At 35.6% G+C, this 22,987-nt stretch overlaps 1 protein-coding gene across 1 annotated transcript in view; it reads right to left on the bottom strand.

Moving 5' to 3' along the window:
* LOC136409969 (octopamine receptor beta-2R-like) overlaps nt 1-22,987 on the bottom strand; it is a 100,580-nt gene that overhangs the window by 37,333 nt on the left and 40,260 nt on the right. The window contains exon 2 of the mRNA XM_066391856.1: nt 8,750-9,833. Coding sequence (XP_066247953.1) covers nt 8,750-9,755 — 1,006 coding nt within the window. The 5' untranslated portion in view covers nt 9,756-9,833. The remainder of the gene's footprint in view (nt 1-8,749; nt 9,834-22,987) is intronic.

The following is a 22,987-nucleotide window of genomic DNA, read 5'->3' as shown; positions in this document are numbered from 1 at the left end:
TAAACGTTTCGTACTTACATGTGGATTTAAATTCGCAGCTGCTACAATAGAATTTCGTTGTTTTCATGAGTAGCTGCCTTTGAACGTTGTTTTTTTTGGAGCTTTAATACAACCAGTTTCTTTAAAAGCCTTTACATCGCGGTAAAATGTGGAAAAGGATGACGTTTCTCTATTAGGAAAGTAATTCCTATAAGTTCCTATTAGAGACTGACAATCCAAAGACGCCCTATATGTAAAAATCATATCAATTCTTACATCATTAGATAATGCACCCACGGTGAGAATTAAAAAATATATATTAGGTGTACAACTTTGCTTCCGCCGTTTTTGAATAGATGTATGTAGCGGTAAGTAATGATCGAAATAAATAACCCCATGTGGGCATGCAGGAGCCTTGGGCACCTGTTAACATAACCTCATAAAAATATTAGTCTATTTGTGTCTTCATCATAAAGTTATTCGCAATTGAAAATGTCAGTGTACGAGCCAAATTCTCATCATTTGCGGGAGGTTTTACTTTTCTGCTTCAATATGAAGAAATCTGCTGCTGAGGCTCATCGAATGCTCTCAGATACTTATGGGGAAGCCACTATTAGTGAAAGGACATGTCGTGAGTGGTTTCAGCGCTTCAAGAACGGTGATTTTCACGTCGAAGACCAACATAGCGGTGGAAGAAAGAAGGTTTTCCAAGATGCGAACTTGGAAGCATTACTTGACGAAGACTCGTGTCAAAGTCAACAAGAATTGGCACAATCATTGGGAGTGACTCAACAAACAATCTCAAAACGCCTCAAAGACATGGGAATGATTCAGAAGCAAGGATATTGGGTGCCGTACGAGTTGAAACCAAGAGATATTGACAGGCGTCTGTTCGCTTGTGAACAGTTGCTTGCAAGGCAAAGACGGAAGGGATTTCTGCATCGTATTGTGACTGGGGACGAGAAATGGGTTCATTACGATAATCCCAAACGCAAAAAGACTTGGGGATATCCCGGCCATGCTTCCACGTCGACGGCCAAACCGTCTATTCATGGTTCCAAAATCATGCTCTGTATTTGGTGGGATCAACTCGGCGTAATATATTATGAGCTGTTACAACCAACTGAAACAATCACAGGTGCTCTTTATCGAACCCAATTAATGCGTTTGAGCCGAGCATTGAAAAAGAAACGGCTGCAATACAACGAGAGACATGATAAAGTGATTTTGCAGCACGATAATGCTCGACCCCATGTTGCGCAAGTGGTCAAGAAATACTTGGAAACATTGAAATGGGAAGTCCTACCCCACCCGCCATATTCTCCTGACCTAGCTCCTTCTGATTATCACTTGTTTCGATCCATGGCACATGGGCTAGCTGACCAACACTTCCGGTCTTATGAAGAAGTAAGAAATTGGATAGAATCGTGGATCGCTTCAAAAGATGTCCAATTTTTTCAACACGGGATTCGTATGCTGCCCGAAAGATGGGAGAAAGTAGTGGCCAGCGATGGACAATACTTTGGATCCTAAAGGTATAATTAGTTTTTTACAATAAAATCGCGAAATTCGGAAAAAAAACGGCGGAAGCAAAGTTGTACACCTAATATACGATATTTTCTTCCGGAATCAGGATAAAACAGGTTTTTCTGATTATAGGACCATATGTCGCGAATTGAAAAAAAGTTTCAGACAAATCGCACGTAATTTTCGTCGTAGAATTCGAATCTGCAATAAAAATTGCCATTTAAGATTTCCAAATTACCCCCGCCCCACCCCCAGGTGGTAGGGTCGGGGAGTCGTGTTTGGTGCCATTGAGTGGGCCCCTTCGAGACAAACAAATCTCATTTAAAACTTTTTTTCAATCCGATGCGTAATTTTCGAGATATTCCGATTTGTCAGGTTAAATGAACCTCTCGATATATTGTGAGAGATCACGGAATCTATATGTTAATATGTAAATGACTGTGAAAGTAGCCGAGTTTAACAAATGAGTGACATGGATAGAAATTTTACAAGTAGCGATTTGAAGAACCGTAATTTGGAACCACTTTCAAAATCAGGAAACTCGGTATTAGTTTGTTCATATCTCGAAAACTGAAAAAAAAACAGAGCAACTTGCTCAGTGCAGAGCAATACTCGTAGAACTCATTAAGACTTAATTTCATCTGTATTTTTAATGCCTCTGTGGAATGCAATATATCTGTTCTTAAAGTCGGAAAGGGGGTACTTGCCGCCACTATTGAAATCTTCAGGAAAATTCCGCATCTTTTGAGATGATGTTTATTGTCCTAATCTACAGATGAGCCCTAGGTTGACCTTGGATACCTCCACTGAGGTTTTGGAAAAATACATTTTGAAGATATTTTATTTCGACAGAATTTAAAAATAGGGAAAATCAATATAAATATATATCTCGGGAACCAAAAGAGACGAAGCTGCCAGTCCAGTGTAGGATGATAGAGCTCATCGAGGGAATTGTGGCAGGAAAGGTACCAGAGTTCTGTATGTATAAATTGCATTGCATATTTTGAAGTTTTTTATAAATTTTAACTACATAACCTCTAGCTGCACATAAAACTTATACTCAGTTAAAGCCTTGAATTCCCTAAACAGCTTGTCAATTTAAAAACGAACTACTTTGATATTTCGGTCCTTATAGAAAATATGTAAATATGCAAAAACACGTCGATTTTATTTTCAAGGGGGATATTCTGTAAGTCGGTTTTCTATTAAATTGCTTACACCCTCTAGCGAGGGTGGAAACAACCACTAAAACCTTAAATGAAAAGGGGGGTTGAGTTATATCTCATCTGAAAGGTCTTTCAATTACCTTTCAAAATGTACCTGTTTTTTTTTATTAAGAGGTTTTCAAAGAATCATGTCCAAACCATAAACAAGCTTCGGTATAAACTGTATTGCAGAAAAATTGTTTATTAATGTTTTAAGTGCTCAAAATGCTGTCCGTTATTTTCTAAACAGTAATAAAGTCTGTTTTCAAACTCCACTTTAACATTCACAAAAACTTCTATTTAAATTTCTCTACACGCAGCAGTAATTTTTCTCTGCAATCGTTCCAAAGCTTGAGGCTGGATTTTATAAACAACACATGATTATTTTGATTTTTATTTATTTATTTGTATTTGTAAATGCATTGATTTAAATATTCTATGTTATTTATCGAAAAACAGTAAGAGTAAATTTGTTCGATTAAAAAGGGACGATGGAATTATTGAATTGTTTGTTCAATTATTATTTATTATTACAAATGTTATTTCGCGAGTTAAAAGCGGGTTACAGCATTTTGCAAGATCTTCTTTATTTTCAACAAGATGGAGTTCCTCCACACTATTTTTTTCCTGTTTAACAGTGATTTCACGATAGGTTTCCTAGCAAATGAATTGTTCAAAGAAGACCAATTGAGCAGTAGCCGCGTTCGCCCGATTTAATATCTCTGGATTTTTTTCTGAGGGGTATCGTAAATCATTTGTTTATAAAACCCAGCATCAAAAATTTGGAAGGATTGAAAAAAATAATTACAACTGCGTGTAGATAAATTTAAGTAGAAATTTTCATGAATATTAGAGTATAGTTTGAAAACAGGCCGTATTATTGTTTAAAAAATAATAGCCAACATTTAAACATTTTTGAACATTTAAAATATTAATAAACAATTTTTCTACAATACAGTTGATACCTAAGCTCGTTTACACTTTGGACATGATTTTTCGAAAACCTTCCAATTTAAGATTTTTGTGCTTGTTTCCACCCCCTAGAGGGGCATGCAACTTAATGGGAAACCAAGTTAAAGAATATCCCCCTTGAAAATTAAATCCACGTGTTTTTTCGTATTTGCCCATTTTTCTAAGTTTCTACGCTGTATAACGCAGGTACGCCTATGGTCTACTTCCAGCAGAATAATATTGCGATTATCTCGCTTCACTGGAAAAGAAAACGTTGCAGTCTCCGCAAATACCAAAATTGAAAAAGAACTTGCAGCCCTTTAAGCACACACTCATAAGGGTGTTTAACCAAACCAACTTATCTTTCAATACTAAAGTTCCTGTAAGTAGAAAAACATTTTGGTTCTATTCAAACATCCGCTAAGAATATAAGTCATGACTCTTCAAAAAAGAAGAGCTAAGAAATCGTCCGCTTGAAATTTGCAGTCGATTAAGTCGATTCTCCCATCTGGAATCCCAATGGTAAACCATCCAAATTTTCAGTAAACCCCAGGGATATCTGGATTCATGTTTAAGGTTTAACAACACCGAAGTTTTTCATGCGGGCTTTAAATTCCGACTTTCAGCTTCTGAAGTTTGCGGCTTCGTTGCGTAAACGATGATGGGCCCTTCTGTTTGCCGAGTGTGAATTTTCAGCACTTTCTTCCAAATCTGCCATTATCCTTCTCAATTTAACCTGTTTTATTTGAGTTAGCGAAAGTTAGGGAACGTGGGAGGAGTCATTTCATTTCAGCTCTAATACATACATGTGTATGCTGCTGTCGTAGTTAGCCTAAACAAGTTTAGTTGTTAGCTCGGCTTCAGTAAATTAAGCGGAATTGCCTTCACTTTGGCTGAATTCCCGTAATTCTAGCAGACTTCGATAATCGCTCGTGTTGAATTTAAGGTCGTGCACTTTTGTTTGCATCAGAAACCCCGAACATCAAGGGGGCCCAGATCATAACTCTTGACAGTCACTGCATTCCGGGCGACATTATATTGATCCGATTTGGCCTCGTAATCACTTAAGCCGCCTCGTATTTTCGCTGCAAGGAAGCGATAAAATGCCACGATTTTAAATCTTCTTGCTCAGGACCCATTTCTATGTCCTCCGCATCACGTATAAATAAACAAGCGAACGACGCAAAATTAGGTATCCTTTGGCTCTCTTTTATTCGTACAGGGTGTCCGAGTCTAACGCCCGATTTTTTTTGTTTATTAGTTCCTCTAAGGAACACCGCAACACGTTAACTTTCGGAACATTAAAGGTAACTTCCGTCTCTTTACCTTTGAAGATCGCCAAATCTTTTAGGTTTCTCTCCTCTTGTACTAATTTCAACACTCCAAATTCTTGGAAGTTCTTGCCTCTACGGCACATAAAGTATATTTCGGTATTCCGCAACCTCATCCCTTCCAGTAAATTATAAAACACTACACAAGAAGCGTTTCTCACACTGATTTTTGTACGGACGCTGGATTTGTTCATTGTTCCATTGTTGACCAAAAAGCAAAGGAAGGGTGAGTAAGGCAACTTTTTTCCTTGAAAATCACTGGAATTCTCCTATTTGTATAAGATTTGACCCCTGGCTTTCTAAATAAATATCAACCAAATTTAATTTGCAACAGATAAAGAAGGATTGAAAATGTAGGTATTTTATGCTAACAATAAAATGCATAAAAGATTTGGCAAAGAAGCTGAATGCACGAAAAAACAATAACGGTTTACATTTCCCGGGAGACAAATCCTGCTATTCCTGCTCTGCAATCTCAATTTATTTCAAACAAAGACGTGTAGTTTTTCTTAGCAAAGAAGCCTATCAGTATCAAAATTGTTACAAATCTATCGTCCTCTGTAATGTACGAGTACAGACATTGCGGCTCTAAATTACCCCCCTCGTCCCCTTAACTTTTAGCTGACCATTATTTTCTTAAAATTCAAAAGCAACATTAAAGAGGACAAAAATACTATCTTTTGACTTTTCTTTACTGCTCTAAATGTTGTTTACGTCACCGGTAGGGCAGAAAGGCCGATTTTTTAAATTTGAAGTATGGGTCAAGTGGCACCTCAAATTAAAAGTGTTTTGAAACTATATATAATGATGTAAGACGATATCGAATCGATCAATTAATTTTTGAGAAAAGAACTATGAATAGAAAAAAAATAAATGTAAAAAATGCAATACAAATTCAATTTCATAGTACTTAAACTATAAAAAAAACTTGTTTGTTAATAGGAAATAAGAAAGTAATAAGATAATTACAATAATATAATTTATAATAGTAGTAATAATAATAATTATAATAATATAATTTATAATAGTAGTAATAATAATAATTATAATAATATAATTTATAATAGTAGTAATAATAATAATTATAATAATATAATTTATAATAGTAGTAATAATAATAATTATAATAATTAAATAAAAAAACAAGAAATCTTTCATTAAATTATCTTCCGGCAGCATAGTAGTTTCGACCAGCTTTAGAAAAATAAACAGAACCTTACCTTTTCTTCTAACGCACCCATAACAAACAATTTATTAGCACTTTTAAGCATTATTTAACAATTTATAACATAATCAAACACCGTTTGTTATCGCAATATCGAAAACAAGTCAATTTTCTATCAACACACAACTTTTTTTTATTGTTTATGTCTTGTTAAACTGAATTTGTACAGCATTTTATACATTTTTTTCTATTTATAACTCTTTTACTCAAAAACTGATCGATCAATCACATTAAAACATTAAATGTAGTTTCGAAATATCGTTGATTTGCAGTGTCACGTGACTCATGCTTGAATTTAAACATATCGGCCCTTTTGCCCTACCGGTCACGTAAATAACATTTAGAGGAATAAGCAGAAGTGAAAAGATAGCATTTTTTGTCCTATTTAATGCTGCTTTTTAATTTTAAGAAAATCATTATTTATCCAAAAGTTTACAGAGAGGGGGAGGAGTGTATTATTTAAATCTGTACTATAAACATATATACATATATAGGTACGGTATAAAATCAGACGAACCTGAAATATCTCTCAGACACAAAGGCCTACTTTCCATTAAAACATCTCCATACATATCTTCATTCCTAGAGTAGATTAACTCTAGTTTTGAATAACATATCTCAACACTAACAACAAGTGTGCACGTAATATCTTGAGAGCTACAAAGTTTTAGTTTTCCACAAACAATCGCTGTCGGTTACGTAAACACTGGAGTCCTAATCTGCTGAAGAACTTAAACCAGTAAACACAGTTTCAGTTGTAATCCATCTTCAGAGCTGAAATCCGTACCTTAGAGTCAAGGGAATAATTTTAAGTTATAAAGATAATGACCGAGATAATAGCCGGCAACGGTCGAGGTGTCACTGATTTATTCCGGCCCTTATATACTTTGCTGTTAATTTATTTACCTTAGCATTAGTTACCTTAAACTTGATTAATTAGTTAACTCCCTCGGTGATCGGAAGTGTCAGACAAGCGGATTAGTTGCAGTTTGGTTCTCGTCAACCAGAGATTAATTTAATCATTCGGAGGGTTTAAACGAGTTTGTGTATCGTACCTTATACGATTATGCACCTATCGTGAAACCGTGAGGTGAAAACAACTTTTAATTTGTGAAGCAGGCATCCAAAGGCAAATTTCAAGTCGGCTTTGTTACGCTATGGGAATAAACGATTCGGTAAAGAGATTCTTTTAGGTCTTTGTGTTCTGTTCGCCTTAGGGCATTACACGAGCTTATAGTAATAAATAGCAGTTTTACGCCGGTCTTATAATAAATGATACCATAAAGGAGCATTTAAGTAACAGAAAGATTTATGCCGACAGTTCAGTTCCTCCCGTGATGGACATTAAATATTTAAAAGCTTGTGTGTATAGTTTAGAACAGCTGAGCAAAGGAAACTTCCCTGGTTTAGAGTGGCTTTCGCGTTAGCTGTCAATTTTATATCCATTTGTAGAATGATGAGAATGTAAAAAAGAAGTTTGTTTAGGTGAGAATGATATGGTGAACCCTGTGTCACGAATCCATGTTACTGAGAAAAGAATTGGATTCATCCATCACAAACACCTACATCCATCAGCAATGTTTAAATGCAAAAGAACTTTACATTTATTTACGTTTATTCCAAAATGTAGCTTCCTGGAGGCCTTTTTAAAGAGAGACATTAAAGAGAAAACATTAAAGACTTCTCGTTACCCTTGTGTACCTGTTTATGTTTACTCGAACTTGAAAATGTTTGTACAGATTACATTTACGAGGACTTTCATGTAGACCCTTCATTTTTTAAATTCCACAGGTCTTTGATGGCTGTAAGGTTGTTTCTTGGGGAAAAAACGTAGAAGTAGAAACGTTTTGTTTTTGTATTCTCGAAAATAATGAAACAAAACATTGAATTAAATTATCAATAAATAAAGCAGCTAGATTTAGTCTGAATGGATCGAAGTATAATTCCTCGTATATTACTTTAATTGGTAAAAGTCTGGATTTTCAAGTGAAATAATGTCCACGATGATAATACTCTATCAACTTATTATTGTTAATTTCATTCTTATTTTTTTATTCCGCTTTATTTTTTCTTCTTTTTTCCCAAAACTGGCCGCATCTTGCAATTTTGCACGCTTCCCTTTAGATCTGTCGCTACAGATGCTGTATAAAAAAGGACCTGTTTTTTCAATGTGCATAAAGAAATATTCATTTTAAAAGTCGATGAAATCCTGCACATCAAAATGGCTTTAAAGCCTACAGGGTAACCTGGTAGACGGTTTCTCCAAGGTAGAACCACGATATACATATAATTAATTTTTTTTACGACAATCCTGTCTAAGAAATCTAAATACGTTTTTGGTTTCTGTTTACTTCGCAAGCACCATGATTTTTCTTCGCTATTTGAGAAACAACTCCATTTTAACGACATTTCATCAAAACATAATGAAGATCACAGAAATTTGTGGATTAGATATCAGATTCAGGCAGTCGATTTTCTGTGTTAATCGATATGTGTTAGCTGAACTATTCAATTACAACATGCATACTCACCATTCAAGTTTAGCTCTGTAGCAGCTTTACTGCAATCCCTGCTGTTCATTAGAGTATTAAACTCCGTTATGGTAGTGCCATAGGAAATTGCTGATCCAGTACTCGTACTCCGTCTAGCCCCATTAATTTCACCCATAGTCAATTCAATTTCAGGGTTAAGGAACTGTTCACTATATCGATCACCATATCTCTCACGATACGACGTTCTGTGTTGATGAATCGAATTTAGAATAATGTTCGAAGATGTTCGCGATAAGGCTTTCCGTTGCCGGATTGCTTCTTTGTATATACGACAATACATAGTTACCATGAGGGTACCTGGTATCCAAAAGCTTACCAAACTGGAAATGATCGCGTAACATTTATTTACAACGAACATGCAGATGTCCGGATGTTTGAGCTGTAATTCCAAATGTTCGTTCGTGGTATACCATCCGAGAAATATAGGCATGAAACTGATCAATGCTGGAAGCATCCATACGTTGGCCAATGTGAAAGAGACAGTTCGATGAGTCATTGTAATGGGGTACTCCAGAGGTCGTACAATCGCATAGTACCGATCCACACTAATGCAACAGAGATGAAGTATGCTAGCAGTGGAAAAATAGACATCGAAGCTGTTCCATACATCGCACATGAAAGAACCGAACATCCAATGGCCAGTCAGCTCTACGCTCGCATTGAAGGTCATGGCACATAAGGCCACCAACATGTCTGCCATGGCCAAACTAACCACATAATAGTTGGTGATCACTCTTAGCTTTCTATGCCGATGCACACTAATTATCACCAAGGCATTTCCTAGCACAGCGCCGGCTATTATCGAGGAAAATATGAACCCCTTCACTATGAGCAAAAACAAGTCGGTCCAGTGTAGGCTAAGGTCCTCTAGTGATGTCACGTTATTGCTGTGGTTCTTGTCAGTCACGTTTTGTAGTAAACTGGGCGTTGCGGATGACAGGGTCGCTATGGTAGCTGAGTGTGATGCCATAGCGTTGACTATCATTGTGACTATTTGATGGTAAGGTGGTATTTCCACACATCACCTGGGGAGCTCGGCCTGGTGTTCAGCCATTTGGGGCACCTGGAAAAGACACAAAATCCATGAATATGTTAAATCAACGCTTTAGAAGCCCATTTTGCAGTCACTTAAATATGAAGGCTTCTAACTTGCCTTAATCGCTTTCTGATCCCGGTTGGGCAAGTTGTGAAGCTTAATTATTTCCGACATTGCAGCTCCTAAAATCCCTTTGGGGAGCGACAATTTCAGTAAATTGTCAGGCACCGCTCCAACATTTTACAGCTTTTTAAATTTCATTTATTACTTATTGTTTCATTTAAGTTGTATTAAAAAAATGTTATTTCAAATGTCGTGGCGTATTTATTTAGATCCAGATAATGTAAATAGGATTACCAGCAGGACGGCTCTAAAGTTTGGATAATGAAATCAGTTGAGGTTATTGCAGGGCGTGGTCTCTGAGAATTGTTTTAATTAACAAGTTCTCTTTAAGTAAATCTACAACTTTGATAGCCCGTTCCAACTTTACATTACTAACTTCATCCTTATCTGTAACTTAATAATTTAAGAGCTGTTGGCCGGATGGCTAGATAAGTTTTGAGTTTCTGGAGCCTTGCACCAATTCAAATTTATCCTAGAAATTAGTTTAAATAATTAAATGATTCTTTAAATAGAATATTTAATTTTAGTTCAAATAACCACTCACCATTTTCAGCTTTGTTCGAGAGGCTATTGGAGATGCATCGTAAATGTCTTGCATTAGTGGCAAGTCTCCAATTTAGCCCTGAACGTGTCGGCAAATGCAGCATTGATGTCGCTGCACTTTCATTAACAAACAATCGGTTTGGGTATGTCGCAATGTGCCGAAACTATTTCCATTGAGGTCAATTGGAAACCAGTGTAGCAGGAAGTAACGGACCAAAAATGAATAATTTATGTTTTTCAACGATTTTATGGTAAAATGTTTTTTTGTAAATGAAGTGCATGTTACAAAATTGCGGATAATTATATTATATTAGGTGTACAACTTTGCTTCCGCCGTTTTTGAATAGATGTATGTAGTGGTAAGTAATGATCGAAATAAATAACCCCATGTGGGCATGCAGGAGCCTTGGGCACCTGTTAACATAACCTCATAAAAATATTAGTCTATTTGTGTCTTCATCATAAAGTTATTCGCAATTGAAAATGTCAGTGTACGAGCCAAATTCTCGTCATTTGCGGGAGGTTTTACTTTTCTGCTTCAATATGAAGAAATCTGCTGCTGAGGCTCATCGAATGCTCTCAGATACTTATGGGGAAGCCACTATTAGTGAAAGGACATGTCGTGAGTGGTTTCAGCGCTTCAAGAACGGTGATTTTCACGTCGAAGACCAACATAGCGGTGGAAGAAAGAAGGTTTTCCAAGATGCGAACTTGGAAGCATTACTTGACGAAGACTCGTGTCAAAGTCAACAAGAATTGGCACAATCATTGGGAGTGACTCAACAAACAATCTCAAAACGCCTCAAAGACATGGGAATGATTCAGAAGCAAGGATATTGGGTGCCGTACGAGTTGAAACCAAGAGATATTGACAGGCGTCTGTTCGCTTGTGAACAGTTGCTTGCAAGGCAAAGACGGAAGGGATTTCTGCATCGTATTGTGACTGGGGACGAGAAATGGGTTCATTACGATAATCCCAAACGCAAAAAGACTTGGGGATATCCCGGCCATGCTTCCACGTCGACGGCCAAACCGTCTATTCATGGTTCCAAAATCATGCTCTGTATTTGGTGGGATCAACTCGGCGTAATATATTATGAGCTGTTACAACCAACTGAAACAATCACAGGTGCTCTTTATCGAACCCAATTAATGCGTTTGAGCCGAGCATTGAAAAAGAAACGGCTGCAATACAACGAGAGACATGATAAAGTGATTTTGCAGCACGATAATGCTCGACCCCATGTTGCGCAAGTGGTCAAGAAATACTTGGAAACATTGAAATGGGAAGTCCTACCCCACCCGCCATATTCTCCTGACCTAGCTCCTTCTGATTATCACTTGTTTCGATCCATGGCACATGGGCTAGCTGACCAACACTTCCGGTCTTATGAAGAAGTAAGAAATTGGATAGAATCGTGGATCGCTTCAAAAGATGTCCAATTTTTTCAACACGGGATTCGTATGCTGCCCGAAAGATGGGAGAAAGTAGTGGCCAGCGATGGACAATACTTTGGATCCTAAAGGTATAATTAGTTTTTTACAATAAAATCGCGAAATTCGGAAAAAAAACGGCGGAAGCAAAGTTGTACACCTAATATTACGCAAGGATCAAAATCGATTATTATAGCACGCTGCACCATGCCATAAGAGGGTCTTTATAAGGCACGTTTGGGTAAAGTATCTATACACTTGGAAAAATTCGTAATATTTCTTAACACCTCAAGGGCCTTAAATCGGCTATAATTTTGGTTCATCTGCAATAAAAAATATTGGATAACATTCATGTGCCTTTACAGCCCTTTCGAAAATTCCTCAATTGGATCGCAGGGCTGACGACGAAATAACGTGTAACTTTGCAGTCACTTTAAGTAATTCTTTTACGTAGCTTCAAGGGAACGATTCAGTTTACTGAAATTGGTAACAGCGAGAAAATCGATGCTGACAGTGGTTGAATCTTAAGAAATGTTACCATTGAGTGCAATGCTGTATACACGGTAATCATAGTTTTACCAGCTTAGGAACGTAAAGTAAGATACTCTGGGAAGATGATATTTGAAAATTTTACAGCGTACAAAAGTCAATGAGCTTCATTAAACTGAAATATTTAGAAAAGAAAGATGAAATTTTGGTTTTTTCGAAATTACTGAAAAACCTGAGATAACTTAAACCGTGGAACTGCTCCTTTGAGTGCGCAGCTCTTCCCCCATTTAACCAAGTCGGTATCTATTCTCGTTTACGAAAAAATCATTCTGGACACATATACAGAAAACGGCCTCATGTAGGACATCACGTTTTCATTCAACACGCTTCGGTACTTCCCCCAACATATGCCATCGAATATATTTTTTTAATTAATCCCTCACACCGATAATAGTATAGAACTCTTCGCTCTCATTATCATTAAAATATATTCTTAGCAGTTCTTCAAAGTTTTTCAAGCCATAAGACATTGAAAAACAACCAAATGTTCATTTTGCGCCCTTGCAAAGTTGCCTTGCCTTCATTCCATTAATCAAACCATTTTTCCCCTTTGAAAATATGAGGTTTTAAATTGCTTCAGCCCTGCCCAGGGTAATGCGGAAACTAAGAGACGATTTATGCGTCTTTTTTGTACGTTTCGTAGGAACATGCCTTTAAATTATGTAACGCAATCTTTTTAGGACTTATAATGACACATAAACTTCCTTACGAACATATTAGTTTAAAATAACAATGAAATTGCAGGGGAGGCCTCAGGAAAAACTGAAGGATCAATCAGGCCGAAGAGAAATATAATAATGAGTGTTTTTCTTTGGGAAGCTGCATCTTGTTTCTCCAGATAAATCTCTTTTAATTATAAATGTTCATCTTCCCTTGGGAAATTGCATTCGCCCGAGTTACGAAGTACTCTGCTGCTCTTATAAATCATCCTAATAAAATTCCCAACCATAAAGCTTAAATTGCGTAGGAGAGATGCACGGCACTGTGCCCTCGGCTTAATCTACGAATGTACTTATTAATACATTTGACGAAGCTGTTAAGGATTCATTTGCTTTGCGAGGTTATCACTAACTTAAATAATAAAAGAGACGACCTGAAGGGTTTGCTGCAACATGTTTGGAACTTTCACATCTTGGCGCTCTCCATAAAAAGTACCATCAAAACGCTCACATGAACACCTAAAAAGAGCTGCAAACGCCTTGACACAATGATGTACTAAGACGAAAAGGCGGAGCACATCTTTATCTGGAACTTATCAGTTGGAACAGGAAAAGGTATTTCACCCCTAATATGAAAGTAGATGTTTTCCTTCACCCCTGCCCTCGTTTGTTTACCCCTGGTCTTACAAAAATGTTTGCTTTTGTGTGAAATTGAAGAAACATTGTCTTAGAAAGATTTCATTATGCTCTAGGGAACTGATGGAAACTGTTGTGATGGGGAAACGTCGAAGTGACGAATTTAGGATGTATTTTGGAAGTTCTTATTGCCGAATGTGAGCCATAAATTATATTAGTTGATCCCTTAGGTATCGTTCGTGAGCACTGGTATATGAATTATATTTCCGGAAGAATATTTTTTGTATCATAATTTACCACACTTACCGCCTCAAAGTTCCTGCATTATTTATTTCTCGTTGCATCCTCGCTTTTAATGGTAATTCTTCCACTTAGAATTCTTTAATCTATACGCCGAGCCACATATTCTCTTGGGTCATGAAGAATTATTATCGCCACCTCGGAGATATATGTATTTATGACTTTCAACGTGCGACTAATTTGATTTTTTTCAAAGCCGGAAAAAAGTACAAAAATAATAAGTCAGTTCTTTCTCGAAGAGAGTCCAATCTAATTGTAAACTCATCAAGAATAGCTGATAAAAATCTATACATATACCTAATGTCCCAGAAGGACACAGAAGAGTCGATTATGCGCGTATGTGGGAGTGCTGCACTCTTGGCCACAAATTGTTTTAAAAATTCTCTATTTTGCAATCAAAATGATAGTTTTACCACACTGACATGTCAAAACTACAATCAAATGATGAAATGATAAATGATGAGTTCACAGAGTTTTCTTGTATTTTGCTCTTAGATATTGGCAATAACCATTGCCAAAGCAAATATTATACATTTCCTTTTTAAAATCCGCAGCAACGGAAAATGTCCGGAGGAGCAATATCATATTTTTATTTAATTTTTCAAGAAATGTTCGAAATACATTCTATATTTGCCATGGAATAATACACACTCTCTTCGCACTTCTTGAAACATTTATCGTGGAATGTTACGACAAGCCTCTACGATTCTTCGACGTAATACTTGAAGATCCTGTACGGAAATCGTGTAAACCACGCTTTTAAGGTACCACGAAAGGAAGAAGTCGAGCGGTGTAAGATCGGGAGATCTAGCTGGCCGTCGATGGTACCTCTTCTATCAATCTATTCACCAGGAAAATTATTGTCAAGAAATTGTCGAACTGGGAAAACATAATATGGACGGCCACCATCCTGTGGAAATGGAATAAATCTCCATCTAACATTGGGTGTCCATTCATAGTCGTTATTTTTTTGATAATTTCTCGAAATTACCTATTTTTTCAAACTAAATTTAAATCAACAAAACAAAATTTTAGAACAGTTGTTTAGAGAATTTGAAGACCACTAAAATGGCGTGTCACTTGACCGATGTTCCCTACTGAAAAAAAGTGATTGCCAATCCCGCGATATCGTCAGTCGAGGGTGAGAACTTTTTTCTTCTACGCCTTCCCCATCTATTCTAAGGTCGAAGTATCTCAACAATTTTAACTATAGTGTCCACATTTAGGAATCTCAGGAGGTAGCAAGTTTTTTAAAAATACACTGGTATAAAATACATGACTTGCAACATAAGGCTCACAAATTTATATTTATGCCGTCGAGTGCAAGAACAGTAAACACCAATATTAAATTTAGTTATAACTTGAACCTCATGATCGCACGAGTCCATTTGCGAAACAAAGAGCGAGCCCATGTTTCACGTAAACACTTACCGCACTTGTCATGTAAATAATTATTTTATTGCACCAACATCATCACGCTCTGAATAATTTTTTTTTCAGTCTTTATATTAATGCATACCCTTAGGTCACAACGACATCCTGGATTACCGTTCAACTGTACAACACAATAATTTGTAATACTCACATCCTTGGATTGAACAAAACAGAGTTTCCGAGAGAGGGGATCATTTCATGAATAAAAATTGCCTGTTTTGGGACAATTTTATATCCAGTGTATTAAATAACACATCTTCCAAGTTAAAGGAGAATATTTATTAGAGGTGGAAATACTTCCCCAAAACAAAATAATAACTTTTTTGCCTTAATATCATTCAGTAATGTGTATAAACTATAAATGGAATATTCTGGAAATAAGGTAATTGAAATTCGATCGAATTTGTGCTTTATTATCCTATTAAATTGTCAATATAGACGTATAAAGCTCGGATTGCATAAACTGGATCTGCGTGTTTAATTTTATACTTATTGAATAGTTATTTATCGGGACGTTAGGTGTCAATTATTTAACGCACAGCAACGTTCTAGAATTCAAAAATTCATATCTCAAACTTGTTTTTGCACTTCGTGCTGTAAAAGGCACCATTATTTGGTGTTCTGAGGGACTGTAAAATACGTTTTCTTGCCAATATTTTAAAACAATTTAATCGCTTAATTTATTATTTATTTATTAATGTTGGTTATTAATGACACGTATTTAGTTCATTATTTAACTAGTGAGCTAATCGGGCCCAATATCGTCATCACCCTTTCTTGTTTTAGCTACTGGTGCTACAACAACGAATGTTAAATGACACATCATTGTTGATGGCATGGCTCAAGACGAATCGTATTTTTGTGTTTCAGATCTAATTTGCATTTAATTTAGATAAGTTTCATGCAATTTTATAAAATTAAATCGACCAGTGGAAAAGTCGTATATACAAAGTGTAACTTGTCACCATGGAGATATTTGAGGAGGCGATATTCCTCTGCAAAATATTTAAAAAATGCTAATAGATGGTCAAAAACGCCCCATTTTCAATATACAAAGTGACAAATTTTGCATACCTACTAATATTTTACATTTTTTTCACACGTGTTTAATTATTTTTTTGAAATTTCGTACATTTAATTTCTTTAACGTCCTCTATAACAAAATGTTAAATCATCGGAAGTCAAATACACGATATTATGTTTTTTAGATCATGAACCATTTTATGCGTTGTGTCTTTTTTGGAATACCCTGTAGGAATTCTGATACCAAATTTAAATTCCTTCTTCAATTCTTTAGCTTTTTGGTCTCTTGCAATATTTTCGTATCTTTCACCGTTGTCGTAGAATTTGCAAAAGTATTTTGTTTGGTCCAAATTTGGCGCGTGTACGTGGTTGGGTCGATTCACCCCTTTCGATACGATAACCGTGAACTACTACTACTACTAGATCGTGGACTGGATTGATTGATTATGAAGGACCACCCTTAGTTCGCAGTCTCAGAGACACTGTTTTCGCGTATAAGAGAAACTAAACCTTCTTAACTTAACAAAGGTTTATTGGTAACATTAACAACTATACAACATCGAGAAATACGTTATTTAAAGAATGTTGACGAGAAGAATCTAGCGCGCACGAGTCCGTGATGAAGTAGCGAGAAAAGAGAGTCTCTTCAGTTTCGCACCCTCCTTAAGTATTGATACGGAGGTGTAACACCCATAGACGTACTCCCGATAAGACCCCATTAGCGGCTTCTAGGCTACCTTGTCGCGTTAAAGCGTAGCACTTAGAGGCATGGTCGCTGGGATTTTATTGGAGCCCAGCCATTGTATTCGTTTGGCGGTACCTTTAATTTAGATTCGCAATTTTAGTCCGACAAAGAATAGTGCTGGAAGTCCCAATCATAAAATAACTTCCCTCCGCCGAAGATGGGTGTTAAGCGCTGGGAATTCCAACAGTATTACCCAATGGCTGGGGTTGTCCATGGGCGTAACATCAGTTTCTTAAACTCACTTTGAACATTTAAACTAATAAATAACATAACTATAATCCATGATATAACAATACTTCGCAAGTCCTAACATATTTATCGATGCAAATTAAGAATACAAAGGAAGTAATGAAAAAAAATCATTCGGCTCAATTATCACCTATCTGAAGCAAATCGTAACATTTAATTCAATTTCTTAAAATAAAAATAAATGTAAACGAAAACAATATTACAAAAATTGTTGAAAGTATTTAAAAAATATGAAACTTTGTCATTCTGTATAATGAAAATGACGCATTTGTAACCATAGGTATATTAGCACTTTTTTTATTATTTTACAGAGTACTATCACCCCCTGAACTATCTCCATGATGATCTGTTACACGCAGTATACCGCGGGTATAAAGTATTTATGACCCTTACGTCTCACGTTTTAAAGTTGACGTTCAGGGCTATAATAGTATACTTCACAGTCTTAGGGTATAATGAACTATTATTCACTTGTTACATAAATAACTCTTAATTCGAAATCACCAAATAAATTGATTTTTTTTAGAATTTTTAATGCGTTGTTCAATTAGAATTACGGACATGAGTTCATATTAAAAAATAGTTAATCCAGCTTCAATGCGACACACAGATAATGCATTTCACTATAATGCCGGTTCATTATTAATGGCCATATTTATAGGCTAAATGTCTAAATTAAATTCTAAACATGGAACTGGGACACAAATGAGCCCAAAGTTCATGGTTATGGACGAAATTTGTTAAACTAACTTTACCCTTTCCAGGCACACAAAAAGTGGACACGCAATTTGCTTTTTATATGTAACAAGGATTTTGAAGTTCCATAATGCAGTAATCTATTTAATTAATCTAATGTTGGTAAAGAACTAAATATAGTTGTACAAGTTCTTAATGTTCCGGGAATCTATCATAATTATTGTGATAAAAATGTTAGGCAATCTTAACGTTTTCTAATCTATTTCGAACTCTTCATTGATCGAATGAGGTTAATTAGTAATCTAGTTCGCATGGGAACCACATTTAGATCTTTGAAAACGAAGAGTCCCCTTGAAATTCTAACACAAAACTGCTGAAAATATTACTGGGGCCGTTTAATCTACTTTGGCAAATATCCTCTGTTTCATATATTGAATGCTTGATAATTTTAATCACATGATACAAATTTTATAACCTAATTTTCTATTACAATAAACAGGGCATCCAGGCAATGAGGGCCATATTGTGCACTGACTTAATTATCAAATTTTCAGCTCGGCCAATTATTACGCAATAGGTAAACCAGACCTGGCCGGAAGAACGAGACAGACCTATAACTAATCAATACCAAATTAGTTAAAATCTTTCCACTGATATCAGATTAAAGAATCAGGAAGTCGAAATTCTAATAACACTGTTCCCTTGGAAATGCGCCCTTTCCAGAATAGCCAGATTTTATCTCATTCGTTTAATAAAAGGAATGATACCATCACGCTGAATCCGGAAACACAGTAAGGAAATAAGGAACAAGGGGACAGATTCTGATACATATTGGTTACCTGGCTTTATTCTCTTTTCAGACTCTCTCCAGGGAAATAACTTGAAAATCCTGTATTCTTTATTACAATCTTGATGAGATTTAAGAGATCAATTAACTTTATGAAATTTACTTCAGATCAACTGGAGAACGAGGCAGGTATGTTCGTTCAACATTGCTGGGTCTCATCTCTGTCTGCTTTGGAGTTTCAATTACAAATGCTCGAAAGTTTAAGAGAAAAATCGAATTTTAACCGATAATTTGAGAGTTAATTTTGAAATTTAATTTGCGTCGAAGCATTACAACGATGAGAGTTATTACCAAAGGGCATTTCGAAGGAAACTCATGTCATGAATATTCAAAAACTAACATAAACAATCCCAACTAAATTAATTATGTATAATACAGATTCTGATACAGCCATTATTGTAGGATTTTAATCCGGTAAAATTCACTCGATTGAAATTTAATTTCATCAGATTAAACATGAGCAATGCACACGTTTATCTGCGTAAATCAAATATTATTGTGAAAATTAAATATTCTTATATTGTCATCCTCTTTTCTACCCAGTTTCTGAGTTTCCGTTATAATACTATTTAGTCTACTTATACAGAGGGTTGTCGCTTTTCCAGTGTAGGAACACCACTTGGATCTTTAAATCCTAAAGAGATACATTGGTGTATTAGAGAAACATCTTCGCACGTTTAGGGAACTCCGGTCTCTACGGTCTGACTAAGGAACCAGTCCTCCAGGACCCACCAAAATTCTTGCATTCTATTTAATACAAGATTTGGATAAGATGGACAATATGTCCCCGTTAAAAACTATACGGGATGTAATATATCGTCATGGAAATATTTCAGGGGGTGAGAACACTCCAAAATAATTTAAAAAATGCTAATAAACCGATGGTCAAAAAAGCACTATTTTCGATATACTGGGTCGCAAAGTTTCACATTTTTCTTTCATATTTTGCGTCTTTCTCACGTATGCCTTATGTTAAAATTTTGAAATTTCATACACCTATTTTCTTTAAGACCTTCTACAATAAAATGTCAAAATCGTCTGTGGCCATGTACAGCGTGTTGCGTTTTTTGGATGGTATACTATTTTATGCTTTATATCTTTTTTTTGTATTTGTATGAATCTCGATAACAAATTTAAATTCCTTCTTTAATTCTTTAGCTTTTTAGTCCTTCGTAGTATTTTCGCTTCTTTCGCCGTTTTGGTAGAATTTGCCAAAATATCTATCGGTGCAAATTAAGAAAGTAAAAGAAGTAAGGAAAAAAATAATTACTCGGCTCAGTTATCGACTATTTAAAGCAAATCGTAACATTTAATCAAATTTCTTAAAATGAAAATAAATCTAAATGAAAAGGAAATTATAAAACCCGTTGACGATATCCTTTAGAAAATGTGAAACTTTGCCACCCTGTGTATAGAAAATGTTGCGATTTTAGAGACAGGTGTATTAGCATTTTTTAAATCATTTTCAAGAATACTATCGCTCCCTGAAATACCTCCTCGATCATGTGTTACACACTATAGACACCAGGCTGAAGAGAACGAAATAATAATTGAATAACACAGCGGCAGTGCAGTGATATAAAAGCAACAATTCTATCATTCGTTAAAAGCAAAGTTTTGATCAGTTTTTAACAAAGCGTAAACACACACAACAAATTAACGTGGAGTGGTAAGGGAAGCGCAGTTCTCACAATTTATTAGTAAAACTGAGCAACGTCGAAACTTCTACAAGAGTAAGACAATATTTTAAAACTATTGCAGAGGTAAGAAAACCAATTTCAGCGCTTTCTTAAATTTTTACTAGATTCTTTATTTTCTACTATATTCAGGCATGAAAATAAATTAATTCCTTAAAATGACGAATCGTTAAATATTCAAGTCCCCAAGCGTTATGGGCTTTAACAACGCGATTCTTATTATTTGCAATGCAGTGCATCCGCACATTAATCATCCTATCAACAATGGTTTGCAGTTTTAGGTCACTGCGTAAAGATTTACATCAAACCTATTTCAGAGATCTAATGCATAGCGGCTCTTGCCGGATATCGATCTTTAAGTTTGTTAGATTACCGTTTTTACCGTTTCATGCGCCCTTAAATCACGAGCTGACACATCACACTCCTGGCAACTCTACCAAGAGGATGATATCCGTGGAAAAATGTAAATAAGTAAGAGTATTGGACAAATTCGCAATGGAATTATCCATGAGGTAAAGTTGCCAGGAGAATGACCTAGTGACCCTAAATTCTGGCTGTTCAGTCTTTGCCTACGCAATAATTTCAATGAAAATGGAAAAATTGATCAAGACTCTGCTATGATTTTCTGATTTCTATGGAAATTTGCTGGCAGGCAAAGTTGCCATGAAATTGGAATACCGGGCCTAACTGCTCGTGAAAGGAAAAAGCTGTTACAAAAAGTTTAGTGTTGCAAAATTGAATCTTCGCACTTGCAGTTGGCAACTTTGAAACCTTAACCAGCCCCGGCCGATTTAGCAGTCCGATTTTATTGTAAAACTTCCGAAAAACATTCGGGCCTCGAATTTACCGATTTATCAAGGTTAGAAATAACGAAGTTAGGTATCAAAGGCTATAAAAGCCTATATTTTACAAACGCTTTGTCTGTGTTAACACCGGCGAGCACCAAGTGAATATAGGATCGATATATTGACCTTTTGTCGGCACTCGTGCCCCGACAAAAAGTTCACGCTCTGTCAGATGCAAATTGTTTTTGCCACGACCGAAAACTTTAGCAATGAAATTCGGTATATGGCAGTTGAGTTTTCGACCTTTCTTCACAAATTTGAGTTAATTTATGTTTAAGGTTTATATTTGGTTATACAGGGTGGCAACTTGAAAACGAACCATCCTCGATATTTCGGTCCTTATAGAAAATATAGAAACATACAAAAACACGTGGATTTTACTTTCGAGGAGGACATTCTCGGTTTTTTATTACATTGCATGCACACTCTAGCGAAGGTGGAAATAACCACTAAAATCTTAACTGGAAAGGGAGGTGGAGTTAAACCTTATTTGTAAGGTCTTTCAATTACCTTCCCCAATGAACTTGTTTTTTTTTCGTAGTTTCATGTTGAAATCGTAAACAACCTTTGGTATCAACTGTATTGTAAAAAAAATGTATATTAATGTTTTAAGTGTTCAAAATAAGGTCTATTATTTTCTAAACAATAATAAAGCCTGTTTTCAAATTCCACTCTAATATTCACGAAAACTTCTACTTAAATTTATCTACACGCAGCTGTAATTCTTCTTTTCAATCCTTTCAAATCTTAAGGATGAGTTTTATAAACAACAGATTTAAGATGCCCCCAGAGAAGAAAATCCAAAGGTGTTAAATCAGCTGATCGCGGTGGCCATTGAGTTAATTCTCTTCGACCAATCCATTTTATAGGAAACCTATCGTGTAATCACTATCTAACAGGAAGAAAATAGTACGGTGAACCTCCATCTTGTAAAACGCTGTTACCAGCCTTTAATTCGAGAAATAAAATTTTCAATAATAAATAATTTACCAAAAATCTCAAGAATTTCATCATTTTTTTAAAATCGAACGGTCTTAATCTTACTGTTTTTTCTAAAAATAAAATATTTAAATAAATGCATTTAAAAATACAAGTAAATAAATAAAAACCAAAATAATCATCTGTTTATAGAATCCAACCTCAAGACTTGGAAAGATTGAAGGGAAAAATTACAGCTGGGTGTAAAGAAATTCAAGTAGAAGTTTTCGTGAATATTAGAGTGCAGTTTGAAAACACATTTTATTACGGTTTAGAAAATAAGTGACAGAATTTTGAACACTTAAAACATTAATAAAGATTTTTTTATACAATACAATTGATACCTAAAATTGTGTACAGTTTGGACATGATTTTTCGAAAATCTCTCAATAAAAAATCACATTTTGACAGGTAATTGAAAGA

The sequence above is a fragment of the Euwallacea similis genome, chromosome 7 (assembly GCF_039881205.1).
Source record: "Euwallacea similis isolate ESF13 chromosome 7, ESF131.1, whole genome shotgun sequence".
NCBI classification, from domain to species: Eukaryota; Metazoa; Arthropoda; class Insecta; order Coleoptera; family Curculionidae; genus Euwallacea; species Euwallacea similis.
The sequence above is the reverse complement of the archived record's forward strand: the minus strand, read 5'-3'. Positions and strand labels throughout refer to the sequence as shown.